At 38.0% G+C, this 17,936-nt stretch overlaps 1 protein-coding gene across 4 annotated transcripts in view; it reads right to left on the bottom strand.

Annotated features, from left to right (window-relative positions):
• The window catches only part of C4H1orf21 (chromosome 4 C1orf21 homolog), a 291,700-nt gene that overhangs the window by 159,071 nt on the left and 114,693 nt on the right, over positions 1-17,936 (bottom strand). For 2 of the 4 annotated variants that reach the window (XM_044005059.1, XM_044005061.1), the window contains exon 2: positions 13,381-13,616. In XM_044005059.1, the coding sequence (XP_043860994.1) occupies positions 13,381-13,474 (94 nt within the window). In that variant the 5' untranslated portion in view covers positions 13,475-13,616. Of the gene's footprint in view, positions 1-13,380; positions 13,617-17,936 lie in introns of those variants that run through there. The other 2 variants (XM_044005062.1, XM_044005058.1) reach the window with 2 other exon arrangements.

The following is a 17,936-nucleotide window of genomic DNA, read 5'->3' as shown; positions in this document are numbered from 1 at the left end:
ATTTACCCTCTTTTGCATGAACCTGGCCACACTATTTGTACCGTCTTGTAAGGATGTATTTCTCAAATGGTGTTCCATAAAACTTATTGTCTCCCAAAGCAGTCCAGAGTAGGCTGTGAAATGAAAAATTAAAATTGCAGACCCAGCAAACCAAACTACTCTGCTGTCTGTTACTGCACACAACACGGGTGTGTTCCTTATGTGGCAGGCATTGTAGATTGTTCAGTATTGATTAAAACAACAATAACAAAAAAAATCAATCTAGCTTTTTAATGGTTGAGAACAATAATACACTTAATGATTCAAGATGCACTATCAGCTAACTGACCACGGGTGTCCGCAGAATGCATGTGATGTGAATCAGTGTCTCTTTATATTCCTGTGTTTCAGATTAGAAATTGTAGTGTTTTAAAGTCTATGAAGATTAATATGAAGTTTGAAGAAAGAAAAAAGCAAAAGGGTAAATAACCAAAATTCTGATGAGGAAATGTGTTTCCACAAACAACTGATATCAAAACCCAAATACATAAGGCACACAATGATAATTACCTGTGTCTACTGTATATGTGACCATATTAAAAATAATTCCATTTTCCTACAAAAATTATGAAATATTTATAAATAAGGGCAGCTAGATGGTGCAGTGGATAAAGCACCAGCCCTGGATTTAGGAGGACCTGAGTTCAAATCCAGATTCAGACATTTGACACTTACTAGCTGTGTAACCTTGGACAAGTCACTTAAACCTCATTGTCCTGTCAAAAACATATTTAGAAATAAAACAGCTAATTTAAAAGGAAAACTAAAAATATTTTAAGGCCAAAAATATGAACTAAAACATTTACCAGCGTTCTGGTTTATGAAAATAAACGGGAAACAAAAATGGTTGGGAAGCATTTATAAAGAGATCTATTGCCACAATTTTGTTTCCATTTATAAAACATCTACTTATATCATCAGTCAGTCAGACTGTACTAGCAAACAAATCAAATCTTTCTACCTGAGTTGTTTGCAATAATGTTAGATTTGGAACAAATTTCTGAAAATATAAGATGTTTTCATTTTAAGTTAGTCTCATCTCATTTTGTTCCAATGAAACAGAGTTCTGAAAAGATCATTGGAAGAGATTTTAATATATGATTTAAACCAAAGTTTTTGTTTAAAATGAAGGGTTCTAAAAGAAAATAACAAAACTGAAGGGCGTGTAAACATAAGGGCTAATTTTGTTTCCCAGGGAAAGATGAGAAAATTTACTGGGGTGGGCCACATCACACAATCATAGGACTTGAGAGAGAGATGAGAATTTAGATACCACCTCATTCCCACTCATACATGATAGGATTCCCCATTGCACATAACATACCTAACAAGAGGTCTGGATGACCTCACTGTCCCACTATGAGTGTGGAATATTGCATACATTATCAGACTCAGTTAATATGTTGGTTAGTCCTGTGGAACTGCTTTCTCTCCTTTCCCTTTTATAAAGAAGATATTGTTGCAAGAATGGTTCACTGGGGTATGGAAGAAGAAAAGGGATATATTTGGAAATGAATGAGATGAGAAAATCTACTTCACAAGATTGTTGTGTGTGTGTATACTGATGTGAAAAAGTGCTGTGTTCTAGGACTCCTGGTCTAAGACAGGTCCTTGGCCCCTGCCTCAACTCCCAGACCCTGTTTTGGCTAAGTAATTGGCTATATGTTAAATGAGAACAACCCATGGCAAAATAAGTGGGATTTGCTTGCCCACCTGTATAAGTAACATCAGGCAGCATTTTGGATCTATCTGCCCTGAGGCTATCTCGAAATGTCAGTAGATGTTACCGAATTGCCCCGTTCCCCCAAGTTTTTCCTTCCATCTGGCACTTCTCTATTCCCTAAGCAGGCAAGAGGAAAAAAACCAAACATTAAAGTTACTGTTTTCATAGTGCCTGATCAATAGTTGAGTTTTTTTAATCTTTAAAAACTATACTTTTCATACTATATTTATGAGCGATGCTTTAAAAAATAAAAGTCAGAAAAGGTAATACATGATTCTGGCTTCTAACAAGGTTCTTATAATAATAGAAGAAAATGCTGCAATACTAATACATGGCCTGGGAAATAAACTTCAATACTAAACATCAACTAAAGGCAGAATTATTGTTCTTCTCCTTAGTTGAGAGATTCAAAGTCATTAGAGATAAATATGGCATAATCCTATTACATTCATCTTTCCTGTATCATCTGCTGAAACTGGCCTGCTAACTTAATTAACGCACAGGAACACATAAACACCAGACAACAAGAAGCTGGTAGAGGTCAAGCTAGAAAGAGACTAATCCCTGGGAAAAGAATTACTTTAAACAACAAAATTAACAGAGAATTGTTGTGTTGATAAGCTTTTAGGGAAAGAGTTACATGCCTTCAGTAAATTGGCTGGGCTTTTTTCCTCAGCTTAATTGCTGAGAAATCCAATCAAAGAATCTGAGACCATTAGACACTTGAGAAATCTGGCACCCACAGATCTGGGCATCGAGAGGGTCCTTCAATACTGAGATACACAGACACTCCAGTTCTATGAGAAAACTATAGTAAACACTACTTTACAGTACCCAGAAAGTTCTCAACAAAACAAAACAAATCCAGCCCTTATTAGCTACTGACTCTTAATTGCCATGTGAAAGTCTCCCATGAGGAAGAGTTACATGAACTGATGCAAAATGCTGAAAGCAGAATTGGGGCGGAGGTAGGGAGAGGTTTGGGGGAGAGTAATTGACACAATAATAACAACAACAATGTAATTGGAAAGAATCACACCACTACCAACACCGCCACTACCACCAAACCCAGCTGAGACTGAACTACGTTCAATTACAATGACTAAATGTGGCCTTGATAAACAAAGGAGAAAATTTACAGTCTTTTTTCTGCAAAGGTAGGGGACTATGAGTGTGGAACACTGATATACCATAGGACTTGATTGATTTGCTTAGTTTTGCTGAACTGGTTTTCTTTACCACTCTTCCAATCTACCCACACCTTTATAAAAATCCTTGTTATAAGGGATGGTTCTTTTTGGGGCAGGGGGCAAGAATATATTTTAAAATGAAGGTGATGTAAAAACAAAAGATATCAATTAATTTTTTTGTCTTTTGTGAATTAATTTGCTCCAATTTGACTGAATAGATGGTCATTTTGTGGGAGTGTTGATGAATAAGATCCCCCTCTCACACCTCCAGGGTGAGGCCAAATCACAAGGTTACAGTCCATACGGAGCGGTCCAATTCCACTCAACGTAACCGGCATTTATTAAGCACCTATGATTAGGCACTAGACATACAAAGAGAACCCCTCTCTTCAAGAAGCTTCATTCCACTAAGAAATAACAGCATACCAACAGATAAGGAAGATAGAGACAAAGTAATTAAGAATGAGGACTTACTAGCAATTGAGGAACTCAGTAAGGGGAGGGGCTATGTTGGTTTTAGCACCAGAAAGCAAGAGCTGGAAAGAGAAGTGACTGTATCCTCCAGGGTTGTGTCTGATTGGAGCCCACAATGTCAGCTGGCTTTTTTTCTGTCACATCAACCACCTTGACTCAGTATATAGGATAAGGTTACTCTTTAGCATCAAAACATTGATTACTTGATGTTCCTCCTCAGACCACCTTAGAGAACAGCCCCTTCAGTAAAAACAAAACAAAACACCCCAAACAAACAAACCAACCTCCTCCTCTCTTCTTGCTGTCATTTCTTACAGAATTTTCTGAATCTTTTCTTCTACTACAAATACATACTCTGACCTCATCTAGGCTCTAAAATCCCTATGAGTTTTTCAGTGATACTAGGGTCTGGGAACTGGCAACTGGTAAAATTTAACAGTAGTTTCTTTCTTTGCAACTAAGGAAAACTTGAGGAGGAAGCAACATAAAGAGGAAAGCTTGCAGACTTTAAAATTGGGAAGATTTTGGGCTCATCGATTTAGAGGTGGAAGAGACTCATAAGGGCCATCTAATCTTTGACACTGTGCCTGGCACACAACAGCTATTTAAGAAATGTTTATTGACTACTAACTTTGAGAACCTGAGGTTAAGCGACATATCCACGGGCACACGTCACTAAGGTGGGATGTGAGCCCAGATTCTGGCCCTGAGTCCAGCATGCTTTCCATTATACCAGATATCCTACCAGAACATCCACTATAGTGAACTCAAGAGATATTTTTTTCTGGATGAAAAGATCCTTCAGTGCTGCATTTTAATTGGCCCTTATTTTCCACTTCACTGAAGACCTAGCATCAAAGAAACAGATGAGTACACCATACAGAATCCTGACAGTTAATGAGGTAGAGAGTGGGAAGAGAAGACAAGTAAATGCCTTCCCTTTCTTCCAGGGAATATAGAAATTAGTTTATACCCAGGAGTTAGTATAGTATAGTAAATAGAAAGAATGCTGGGTTTAAGAGTCAGAAAGAAGGGGCAGCTAGGTGGCACAGTGGATAGAGCACCGGCCCTGGATTCAGGAGCACCTGAGTTCAAATCTGGCCTCAGACACTTGACACTTACTAGCTGTGTGACCCTGGGCAAGTCACTTAACCCCAATTGCCTCACCAAAAAAAGAAAGAAAGAAAGAAAGAAAGAAAGAAAGAAAGAAAGAAAGAAAGAAAGAAAGAAAGAAAGAAAGAAAGAAAGAAAAAAGAGTCAGAAAGAGGGGCAGCTAGGTGGTGCAGTGGATAGAGCACCGGCCCTGGAGTCAGGAGTACCTGAATTCAAATCCGGCCTCAGACACTTAACACGTACTAGATGTGTGACCTTGGGCAAGTCACTTAACCCCAATTGCCTAACTAAAAAAAAAAAAAAAGAGTCAGAAAGACCAGAAACTGCTCCACCACTTTCTTGTTGCGAGTCCTTGGCCAAGTCTCTAAACTTCCCTAGGTATCAGTTTGCTCATCAGAAAAATGGACCTGAGACCACATCCCTAACTCTAAAGATAGTTGTGAGGTTCAGATGAGATAATGTACTTTGTTAAGAGGTTCGTGCCCATAAAACAAAATGAAAATGAGACTACTGTAACACTTAAGATTATTCTTTACATCCAAATATAGGGCACATACTCTCTTCTACTGGTTGAAAAGATATGCCTGAATAGACATTCATACATGCTCAGACCCCACTGGAATTCTGAATAAAGCAGCTTTCAATAATTGAGTGCGCTTACATAATTTGATATTGTTCAGACTGTGTAATTCTAGCAATCATGAGAGTTAGGGGAGTACAAAATGGAACAGGGGGACAGGACTGGGTGGGCAATCAGTCTACATTGGTAATAACTGACTTGCTCCCTTTAAAGTACCACATCAGTATGAACTATTTTCTGTACTCCATTTCCTGTGTAAATACTAAAAACTAACAGAGAATCCCACTGAGGACAGAGGCTATCATTTTGTTTTGGTATCCCTGGCATTTAGTACAGCACCTGGCACTAAATAGTAGGCATTTAATAAAGGCTTGAGGAATTATACTGAATTAAGGAAGACATTCCAGATGCCAGGCAAAAGTGGTCACACTCTGGAATCACAAAACTGAAGAATTGAAAAGGATCTTAGTGACCATCTAGTACAATCCAAACGCCACGGGAATTCCCACTGTAACATACCTGACACTCGGTCATCCAGTCTCTGCTTGGAGACCTTGAAAAACAGAGCACCCACCACCTCTTGATGCAACTCATCCTATTTTGGGATCTAACTTTTAGGAAATTTTCCTGAAATCTTCATTATTACAGCAATGCAGACATTGAAGGATATACAATAAAACATTAACACAATCCCCAGCCCCAAATTTCTCAGCTTGTGTCCTATGCTCCTCATTCTCTCCTCTGGAGCCAAATAGAACAAGACTAATTTTTCCTACACATGACACCTGTTTAAGGACTTGAAGAAAGCTCCCATGTCCCCCTCAGTCCTCTCTAGATCAATTCTGCATGCCTGGAATGTAGTCTCTCCTCGCTATGGCTTCATAGAGTCCCACTCTTCCTTTAAGATGCAGCTCAAGCAATACTTTCTGCATAAAGCCTTTCCTGGCTCCCTCAACTCCTACTGCATTCCCACTGAAGGAGACCGCCTTAGCAGAAAGGGCCACCTCTTTATTTGAAGTGAGTGAAGGAGAAATGAAAACTACAGAAATGGTGGCAATTCAATATCCAAATGTTCACATAACTTCTCTTCTTCTTGCCTTATTGTTAAGTCTCATTTTCCTCACTCTATTTTAAACTCCTTTGAATCAAAGAGAAGAAAGGGAGATTGTTTCCTGTTGGAGGAAATCAGAGAAAGTTTCAAGAAGGAAACACTTTAATGGAGCTTAAAAGAATAGGTAGGCACTAAGTAAGTGGAATTGTGGGAAAGGAAGAAGGAAAAGAGTGAAGTAAAAGAATGGAAGAGGGGGAAAAAAAAGAAGTACAGTTTGGTTAAAGTACAAGGTGGTTATTGTTGCTCAGTTATGTCTGACTTTTCATGATCCCATTTGGGGTTTTCTTGGCAAAGACACTATAGTAATTTGCAATTTCCTTCTCTAGCTCATTTTACAGATGAGGAAACTGAGGCAGCAAACAGGGTTAAGTGACTTGCCCAGGGTCACACAGTTACACAGTTACAGTCTGTGGTCAGATTTGAACTCAGGTCTTCCTGACTCCAGGGTTGGTTCTTTATCTACTGTGTCACCTAGCTGCTCCAGAGTACTAGGTTTATAAAAGGAAGCAGTCAGAGGAAAAACCAATAGCCAGGTAAATTGGGGAATAAATCATTGAATGCCTTGAATCTTAGGCAAGAATGTCAGATCGTATTCAACAAGCAATGGGAGGGAGCAGCTAGGTGACGCAGTGGATACTGGCCCCAGATTCAGGAGGACCTGAGTTCAAATCCAGCTTCAGACACTTGACACTTACTAGCTGTGTGACCCTGGGCAAGTCACTTAGCCCTCATTGCCCTGCAAAAAAAAAAAAAAAAGCAACGGGAAGCCAATGATGAATTTTAAGCAAATAGGTGACATTATTAGGGCTGTGTCTTATGAAAATTAATTTGTCAGTGGTATTTGTGAAGCATTAGAAGGGTAAGTAATTTCAAACATATCTTCTAATATCCAGTCTCTATGCATTTGTTCCTTCCCCTTGAAACTGCCATTCCCCCTTAAATCCATCAAACCCCAAGACCAGGAGCAAATGTCATCTTTTCCAAGTTGCTTCCCTATTCCTTCAACCTTACCTAATCTCTTTTTCCTTCAGACATTATTTTCTATCTCTCACTTATTTCTACAATAGAATTTATATCCCCTACCTGAATGTGAATGCTTCGAGGGCAGTTACCTTAGTCTTACTGTTGTATTCCCTATTCTGTTGCTAGCATATGAGTTGTGTCTGACTCTTCATGGTCCCATTTGGGGTTTTCTTGGCAGAGATACTGGACTGGTTTGCCATTTCCTTCTCCAGCTCATTATACAGATGAGGAAACCAATGTGAATGGGTTAAGTGACTTGTTCAGGGTCACACAGCTAGTAAGTGTCCAAAGCCACATTTAAACTCAAGAAGATGAGTCTTCCTGACTCCAGGCCTCACACTCTATTGACTGCACCACCTAGCTTCTCCATCACTAGCATAGTTATTGACAGTTGGCACTGTTTAAAAAAATTTGACAAGGAAAGCAAGAATATGAGGCAGGAAGAAATGAAGAAAGGGCAGAAAGGAAAGAATAAGAATGGGGAAATAAGAAAGAAAAAATAAAGGAAAGAAGATAAGTATGGGAGGAAAGGTAGGAATGAAGGAGATAGGAAAGCAAGGAAAGGAGGGAGGGGAGGAGAGCAGGTCAAGAAAAAAAAAAAGATAGGGGGCAGCTAGGTGGCGCAGTGGATAGAGCACCGGCCCTGGATTCAGGAGGACCTGAGTTCAAATCTGGCCTCAGACACTTGACACTTACTAGCTGTGTGACCCTGGGTAAGTCACTTAACTCCAATTGCCTCACCAAAAAAGAAAAAAGAAAAAAAAAAGATAAAGGGTGGGGAAAGTATTAAATTTGTCCATTAGGAAGTGAACAGGAATCTTTGTGAGGGTACTTTTTATAGGTGCATCTCTCCTATCATCTAGTTAATCTTTATGCACACTGTTAGACACTTAGGAAAAGTTGCTTGAATGAATATGACCTAATGTGCCCTAAGCTACCCTTCACTGCCCTGGGTTTATGCCTCTAAAATCCAGCCTTGGCAGCAAACTCAGAAGTCTCCTTAATGACCTCAATCAATCTGCTGACCACTTTTCATGTCTGCATTAACTATTGATGAAGGGAAAATTCCAAATTTGGAAATGAAGCTTTCAGAAGTAGGTCTGATTCCCGTTAGCAGGACCTCAGGATCCCTAACACCATCTCAGAGATTTGAGCCCTTTTATGCTGACTGGACACTCTCCTGCTCACCCTTAGAGACTCCTGCTCACTCTCACCTTGGTATTGCATTTTGATGGCTATGTCAAAATTATATACACACATATACCTTTCATATAGCTATATCACACACATACATATACACCTATATGTATATAGGTGTATATGTACATACATATATACATATGTATATATGCTATATATATCAACACTAAAAATAAACTCCATGTAAATGAAGTCAACACTTTCCTAAACTTCCAAAAGTCAAGATGCTAATTTGCCATTTTGAATTTTTCATTACTTTACAAAGGGGAAACCATCTTTAGAAATCTGTTCCATTTTATCTATCTATCTACCCATATATGTATGTATTTATATATGTACACATATACATACATAAATCATACACATTTGGAGCTGTCGGGCTACTAAGAGTATCACTGAGACTAAACTTCTTTATATCAGTGGCAATTACTGCATAAAACCAATTATTTATTAATACCCACTGTTTCTCCCTCCTCCCAACCCCCATTGGTTTGAGAAGGAATACAATGAAATGAACACTTTTGAAGGGAATGGCACTAAAATGGTTAAGTATGACTGCATGTAAAAAGACTCACTCACATAAACAGACACACACTTGAAAGCCATTGCCCAAGATGTCACATTTCATGGAATCTGTCAAATCTTTGGCAACGCATGAAAACAAAACCTTGCAGTTTGCAAAGTTAACAAGGTCACCTCACTCAACCAAAACTCTTGGGGCAATTTAGGAAAAGTACAGTACAAATGGATTAAGTTGGTATCGGTTCTAGAACACAGGGGTAAGTCACAGAGTAATGTCAAATGGCTCTAGGTGATCCCAGCCTACCACTGGTCCAACTAGCTATTCCTTTTTCAAAAGTGGGCAGTAACTCTCCTGTCCTTGTAAACTAGCTGGAGGGAACTTTAAGGTTCACAATGTAGCATTTTAATCCTCAAAATAACTCTATTAAGTAACTGCTGAATCTTAATTCGAACTGTATTAACAAGTTTTAGTGTTGTCTTGACTGGTTAGGTTCTCTTCCAACTTTTTATTTCTGCCATTAAAAAAAAAATCCCTCTTCCACATTCACATATGTGATTTTGTTTTTTAAAGTGAACAGAAATGTGAATTTTGAGGGAAAGTTTTTGGAAATCAGTTCCTCGACTAGCATAATAGTGTAAGTTGAAGATGTATGAAAGAAATTTATGAGTAAGGTTAAGTCAGATATTTAGAGATAATTTATGACCTGGAGTATCTGTTGAAACATAAATGGTCATCACCCACATCATTGCCCACATGTCAGAGAATCAGTATTCCTCCTTGAAATACCTCAGTGGTGTCAAAAGCAAACAGAAAGAAGTGCCACTAAACTGTACATAAGGATCCCTGTGGGCCACCTATTGACTTAAAAGACCACATATTAACCTTATCTCTGTTCTATTGCATTTTTATTTATTTTGTGAACCATTTCCCAATTGCATTTTCATCTGGGTCTCAACTTGATTTGACACCTTTCATGTTCATCATTGCAGCATCAAGCCTTTTAGCCTATGAATCCCTGTTATGAAAAATAAATTATTTCATTCAATCTTACTCTGAAAGAAAAGTAAATTCTGATCCTTATTCTAATGTAATGTCTCACTGCCCATTAGAATTGAATATCAGACTCCCTGTTGAAATGAAATATATATATATATATATATATATATATATATATATACACACACATATATACATACACACACACACACACCTAACAATATACACAAGCGAACTGCAAATTATTTTTAATTAAAGGCAAAGCTGGATGGGTATCACACTTTAGGCTGTATAGCAAGGAAGAAAAAAAAATATCAATGCTCTGAGTTGGGGCATGAACCTACTAGGGACAAAGTCATTGATTAAATTGTACTAATTGTAAGCAAATCTGCTTAGAGGAATAGACACCCAAAAGTGCAGTTTCCTAATGTGTTTGAAATTTCTTTGTTCAAGCCATTCTTGACTTATACTTTTATAGAGTTCAAGAAGAAAGATAATTACAACGTAATTAAAATCAAACATGAACAAAGTCTAGGCAACAGTTTTGATTCAAAGAGAACAATAATCACACCTTTTGGGAAATCCTGTAAAAACACTTTCCTAAAAAAATAAAATTTCAGTTCTTCTTTAACTACATCCTCTAAGGATTCTTCTTTTAACTTGGTCAAAGATAAACTCAAGAAATGCTTTTATTAATCGAATTAACAAAATAAGTAATAAGTAAATAAACAATAAATAATAAATGCATACATATATACAAAAATACATAAAAATAAAATAATAAAATACATCTTTCTTCTCTTAATCTAATCGTTACTTCCTGGGTCTAATAGGCTTCTCTCTTCAGAAACTGGTAAGACCTTTGATAAGAATGGTATGAAAAGATCTGTTTAGGATTTAGGTTTCTAAATTGATAGTTAAAGAAAGGTGAAAAGTCTTATTATATTTTGCAATATGTAGCCTTAAGAGGTAAAGGGTTAATGTTAATGTTCACAATAATTGTGCACTTGCACGTGTGAAAGAACTACCTGTTAGCAATATTTAAAAATAAATGATTGGGCAAGAAAAAAATAATAATAAAATCATGATTACTTAGAATGAAAAGGAATGGGTAAAAGAAATTTCCTAGATAACAAAAGTTAAGAAATCCCTTTTTGCTATAACTCATATTTAAAAAAAAACCAAACAAACAATCTTTTAAACTGTATTTCAAACCTTAATAAGTACATTGAAAGGTCAGTACCTTATAGTAGAAAATGTTCTAAATTCAAATCCCAGCTTGATTTTCAATCCCATGTGATTTTAGACAAATCATTTAACTTTTCTGGGTCTGTTTCCTCATATGTAAAAAGAAGGGGATTAGACTAAATCTCTATAAATATAACTTATTCTTTCTGATCTCCCCAGTTCCCCAGGGTAAATTTACCTTATATGTCCTTTGTATATATTTATTTACATGCATGTTTCCCCCCCTCCCCCAAGGAATGCAAACTCCTTAAGGGTGAGAACTATTCCATTTCTCTTTGTTCACGTAGTATAATTTTAAAAATTCTTGTTAATTGAAAGTGTTATTGTTGTTGTTGTTGGAGTGATTCAAGTTAAGCAAAAGTTTCATTAATTATGTTTCAGTTCATGAATGTTTTACTTTATTGCACTTAGGATGACACTAAATTCTACTTCTAGCGGCCAATGAAAACAGCTTCACTCCTAGCAACAGATATCCTCTCCCCATTCAATTCCAAATAGGAGCTCCTCCCTTCTTCATTTCAGAGCCTCCTCAGTTCTCCTAGCACATCATGGCAGACCCCACACCATATAAAACAAGTGCCCCAGCCACCACCCTGGAACAAAAGCTTGCTGGTTCTAAGAATAGTGAAGCTATTTTAGGATGACTGAGTGTTCACCACTCCAGTCAAACGAGACAGCTCATTAACAGAAACATCTGATCTCAAGCAGAGCCCTTGTCAAATGAGAGATGCAGAGGAGAGCTTTTGTAAGGTAACAGTTTTATACAAATGTCAGCTGGTAACACCATTAGTTAAACAGTGCAATAAAAAGGGGTTGCTGTCAACCAGAATGCCATCTTCAACACCCTCCCATGCTGCTTCATGAGAGCCATGATAACTGATCTATCTCAAGTAATGATGACTTGGAAACCCTTGAATGATCCTAAAGGACCTCTAAATTGCAATAAAAAGATTGAAGTGTATTGAGTTGTTTTAGTGTTGAGTGCATTTGAATACATTTTTTAGTGTTTTTTTTTAATTTATTTGAGCCTGGGTCTCCCTATCTCACCCAACCTGGAAGGGTGATAGCCATTTTTGGGGCCAGTCCTGATGCTGATCAGAACAGAAGGTTTCACCTGATTTGTTTTTCTGACCTGGTTTATTTCATTCCTCCTTTGGCAGCCTAAGGGTTCTTCCCTCCTAAGAGTTTCATAATATTTGTGCTGGACTAGAGTGAAGACTGATTTGCTTAAGACCTTCTACAGCCCAGAGCACCCAAACTCAAGAGACAGTGTCCCCAGCAGCAGAGAATAAGTGTATACCACTATACTGGACTACACTATTATTTTTAAAAGGTAGCTAATCCATGTTTAACATCAGTATTCCTAAAACTAGGAGTTAGGTCTAACACCTGGCCCATTTCTAACTAACTGAGCCTTATTTTTTCCACCTGTAAAGTGGGCATAATAATATTTGCTCCATCCAGAATTGTAAGATCTGAGTCAAAAGGAACCTACCTCCCTTAGCCGTAATTTAATCCAACAAGTACTATGAGGATGACATGATCTTTGCTCATCTAACTTTTGCCAGAAGACCTCCAGTAATGGGAAAATCTAGTCTCTCCGGAGGAAGGTCTATTCCATTTGGGACAGCTCTGATTGCTGGATGGTCTTTTCTTGCTACAAGTCTAATTCTGCTCTTCTGCCACTCTTTTACCCAGTTCTACTCTATAGGGCCAAGCAAAACATTTCCAATACTTCTTCCTCACAGAACTATTGTATAAAATCATGAGAAGACTCTATGTGTGAAGGTATGCTTTGTAAGCTGTAAAAATCACTCTCATCTAGTGACTCAGAATATAGATGATGAATCTCTATCATCTCTAAAATATTTCCGTGATTAGTATATCTCAGTCCACAACCACACCTGGAAAAAGTTTATTATATATTGATTGAGGACTTCATCTAAGCCTGATGACCTAAATATGCTCCTGCCACAGACAATTCCACTGATCCTACACCCTGCCTTACCCTAAAAGCCACACTACACACCTGATAAATGATTAATTAATAACTACCAGACTTGTCATCTCTGCTTCTAGAACTACTGTGAAGAAACTCAAACAAATAGAATTTCTGTCTGTGACCCAAGAGATTTACAAGCAAAATTCAGGAAGACTCACCAGCAAACACATCTCCATTCTGGTAGTTTTTCCCCTTCTGGGCTTCCTCTTCATTCTGAACAGTGGCAACATGCTTGGCGGAGGCACAGCCCATAGTCTCATTCGGTCAGCTCCAGCCTCGCTGAACTACAAATCATCTCTACAGACACGGGCACATACTTTTGTTTTTTTGAAAAAAAAAAAAGAAAAAGAAAAAAAAATCCACCTTCTGGTTCAGTTGACCAAGAGGCTTCTACCTGCAAAAAGAAAAAAGTAGATTAGAATATAATGCATCCACCCAAAACACAAAGCTCAATATCTGTCAGTGACTTAAATCTATGTACAACAAGAGAATGTAACAGTTGAGTAAAAAATAACACACTTGTATGGTACAGGAAGCAGGAAAAACCAAAAATCTCCACAGTTTAAACAATGTCTTGATATGGGAAGAATATTGCTGTAGCTCAGCTACTTACTAGGAAGGAGACCTTGGGCAAGTCACTTAATTTAAGGCTTAGTTTTTTCATCTGTATGCAAAATGAGGATGTCTGTACTATTTACCTCAGGGCTGCAGTGGGGCTTTAATGCGATAATGTATGAGATACTTTGTGAACTCAATAAAAGAACATTGTGCAAATTTAAAGTATTATTGATTCCAAATTTCTTAGTTTTCCTTACTACTTTCATCATTTTGAGTACTCCCTCCACTAAAGCAAATCATATATGGTAGAAGTCTTAGAATAAATGGTTTTTATGAGTTTCTGTGCTTGAAAAAAATCATTTTACAGATGAGGAAACTAAGGCCTAGAATCATTAAGTAACTTTAATCAACTTAGAGTTAGTAGCAGAGCTGGGGTTTGAATATAGTTTTCCTGAAATGTTCCTTCTTATTTCTTGTCTTTCCTTTTTCCCCATATGTTTTGTTCAATGTAGAGAAGATTAATTTTCAAATACTGCTTTCATCATGTGATCCCCTTGCTCTCTTATGCCTGGTTTTCAAAGTCTTCCAAAAAGTTGACATATTTCTTCTTCACAACCTCATGTTCTACTACTCCTTAATATACCACTTTTACTATTTATAATAAGACCATCCTGTTCCCTTGCCCCACCAACACACTATTCTTCTTCTCCTTCTCCTTCTCCTTCTCCTTCTCCTTCTCCTTCTCCTTCTCCTCCTCCTCCTCCTCCTCCTCCTTCTTCTTCTTCTTCTTCTTCTTCTTCTTCTTCTTCTTCTTCTTCTTCTTCTTCTTCTTCTTCTTTGCAGGGCAATGAGGGTTAAGTGACGTCCCCAGGGTTACACAGCAAGTTAAGGGTCAAGTGTCTGAGGCTGGATTTGAACTCAGGTCCTTCTGAATCCAAGACCAGTGCTTTAATCACTGTGCCACCTAGCTGCCCCCACCACACTATTCTTATTCCTATCTATTTTTCATTTATTTCATTTTTTTTTTTGCAAGGCAATGAGGGTTAAGTGACTTGGTCAGGATCACATAGCTACTAAGTGTCAAGTGTCTGAGGCTGGATTTGAACTCATTTGTTTCTTCAAGTTGTTCCCTTTTTTTGAAATGCCCTCTACAACTTTCCCTTCATCCCTCTACTTCTTTAAACTATAACACATCTTCCAAAGCCTCTTTCAGGGCCACCTTCTCCATGAGTCTTTCTCAACAATTCCAGTTCTCATTGATTTTTTTTCTCCATTGACCTTCTATAGTTCCTATAACCTATACTACAAAATTTAGTGTTTGATCAAATACTGTCTTGGTGTTCCCTAAGCTAAACTGTAAGCTCTGTGAGGGCAGAGACCCTACTGTAAATTTCTATATCCATGACAGCACCTAGAATTATAGTAGATACTCCAATAAACACTGAGTGATTGACTGATGAATAATTTGGGAATGTACTTTGCTTTTTATTTCCTAAAGTTGGATGGATATCAAAATGGTTTGCGGCAGTTCATTTATCAAACAAGATGTCTCTGAAGTCTTTTGAGGATGAAGGCAAGACGTTCTGTCCCCTGACACCCCCCACTCATTCACTCTTGGGAAAAGCCTCAGTAGAAATGTGCCTGAAGTATCACGAGAAACATTCTGTCTCTGTATGCAAAATCTCAATGGTCACTAGAATCGACACAGACACCTCTCTGTAAAAAGGGAATGAATTCTAACACTGAGGTTGAATAGCTCCTGAAGGACAGTGGAGGGGTGAATATGAGCAGGCTGTCACACAAGGACAAGGACAAGGAGAATTGTTGGAGAGTATTTAATCAGAGCAAGGACCAGAGGAAGAAGATGGGTTGGTTATACAAAGCAAGAGCAAAAGATCAAAGAATGGACAGTATGAGTTCTCTATTGATATTCTCAAAATGTAAGAAAATGTTGAAGAAAGACCCCTGAGATGAAATTTGGGGATGATGAATTTTTGGTAAGATTCTTGTTGGAAGGACAGGAATGCATGGCTTCCCACCTGATTAAGTGGAGGAAATACCTACATCAATGAGCTCATAGATCCATTTTGAGTATTTGAGAGTTTTAGTGACACTCCACTAAAATTATTAAAGGAAAGGACTTTTATATTATTGATTTTTTTTTGTGTGTGAGGCAATTGGGGTTAAGTGACTTGCCCAGGGTCACAAAGCTAGTAAGTGTTAAGTGTCTGAGACCAGATTTGAACTCAGGTCCTTCTGAATCCAGGGCCAGTACTCTATCCACTGCGCCATGTAGCTGCCCCTTACATTATTTATTTTTAATCCCCAGTGCCTCGTATTTAGTAAATGCTTGATAAATTTTTGGGGAGGCCGGGCAATGAGGATTAACTGACTTGCCCAGGGTCACACAGCTAGTAAGTGTCAAGTGTCTGAGGTCAGATTTGAACTCAGGTCCTCCTGAATCCAGGGCCAGTGCTTTATCCACTGCGCCACCTAGCTGCCCCCTTAATAAATGTTTTTAATATTAAAGCGAATAATCAGCAACTTTGTCACCAAAGGGACAAATAAGACGATACACGCTAGGACCTAGATTTGGCTACATTCTCTTTTCCATTGATACTAAAAGACTGTTTGAAATACATATTTGCATACTTCCTAAGTAGAGTACAATTCTATATGAAATTACTTTCAACAAGCGATTGTATTTATTCCTTATTTTCGGTGTAATGGGCTCCCAACCTCTCTACCTTCAAACTAGCCTTTCTACTTTTCCTTTAGAGCAAATAGTATGAAGGTTAATATAGTCAAGACCCTGGTGACGCCTCGACTTCTCAGGGATATTTAACCCTTTAAGACTCGGGTATTTTTGTGGTTTGGGGGGGGAGTGGGGGGTTGGTTTTTTTGTTTTGTTTTGTTTTTGCTGGTGCTCAATTTTAAAAAAGAGCCAATAGACAATAAACATTTAATAAGCACCTACTATGTGCTCTACTTAGCACAAAGTGTGCTAAATGCTAGGGATGCAAAAAGAGGCAAAAGACAGTCCCTGCCCTGAAGGGGCTCACAGGCTAAGGGAGGAGGCGATAAGCAGACAACTGTGTACAAACAAGCTATATACAGGATAAATAGGAAATAATTAACTGCAGGAGGGCAGTAGAATTAAGAGGGATTCAGAAAGGCTTCTGGTAGAAGATTGGATTTTAATAGGAACTCAAAGGAAGCCAGAGAAGGCAATAGGCAGAGATAAAGCATTCTGGATATGGAGGACATATCTAAAAGGGAAAAAAATAGATAATAACATAATTACAATAACTCACATTTATATGCTAATTACAGTCGAACATTACTGTTCCCTGGAGCAGATTAAAGGGACTAGCCTAGAGGTAGAGAAATTTACCTAGTACTTTCCTCAAAATAACTCTATGATGTAGATAATGGAAAGATCATTATGCCTATTTTATAAAGAAGGAAACTTCATAAACAGAGAGTTCAGTAAAGTGACTTGCTTAGGGCCACATAGCTATTACATGCAGGGAACAGAGGTTCAATCCAGCTCTTCTGGTTAAAAAGCCCAACAAACTTTCCATTACACCAGATTGTCTTGACTTCACACTTTGGTCCATTGACTATTTCCATGCTTTTTTTTTTTTTTTTTTTTTGCAGGGCAATGAGGGTTAAGTGACTTGCCCAGGGTCACACAGCTAGTAAGCATCAAGTGTGTGAGGCCACATTTGAACTCAGGTCCTCCTGAATCCAGGGCCAGTGCTTTATCCACTGCGTCACCTAGCTGCCCCACCATGCTTTTTTTTTTTTTTAAACAAAAAGGCAGAGAGATAACTGATCTACCTGATGACATTTTAGCTGTTAGGGTTTTTTAATTATACAGCATTTCTACTTGATGGCTCATTCATGCAGTTTTATACTTTTTAATTCAGAAGGTGATGTAATTTAATGGTACTTAATGGATTATGTCTCCTAATCAGAGTTACATATGATCTACGTGACAGATAAGTCTCTTTTCCATCTAGTGTCTTTTCCACAGCAGCTCCTGCATGATGCTGAGAGGCTCTGAAGATGTTCTTAAAGAAATTATCCCAGGGCAAAGTGATCTTAAAGATGTTTATGGGAAATAATTTTCAAAACACTCTGTTAAGAGGGG

This window comes from Dromiciops gliroides, chromosome 4 (genome assembly GCF_019393635.1).
Source record: "Dromiciops gliroides isolate mDroGli1 chromosome 4, mDroGli1.pri, whole genome shotgun sequence".
Lineage (NCBI taxonomy): Eukaryota > Metazoa > Chordata > Mammalia > Microbiotheria > Microbiotheriidae > Dromiciops > Dromiciops gliroides.
This window is presented reverse-complemented; position numbering and strand designations above follow the sequence as displayed.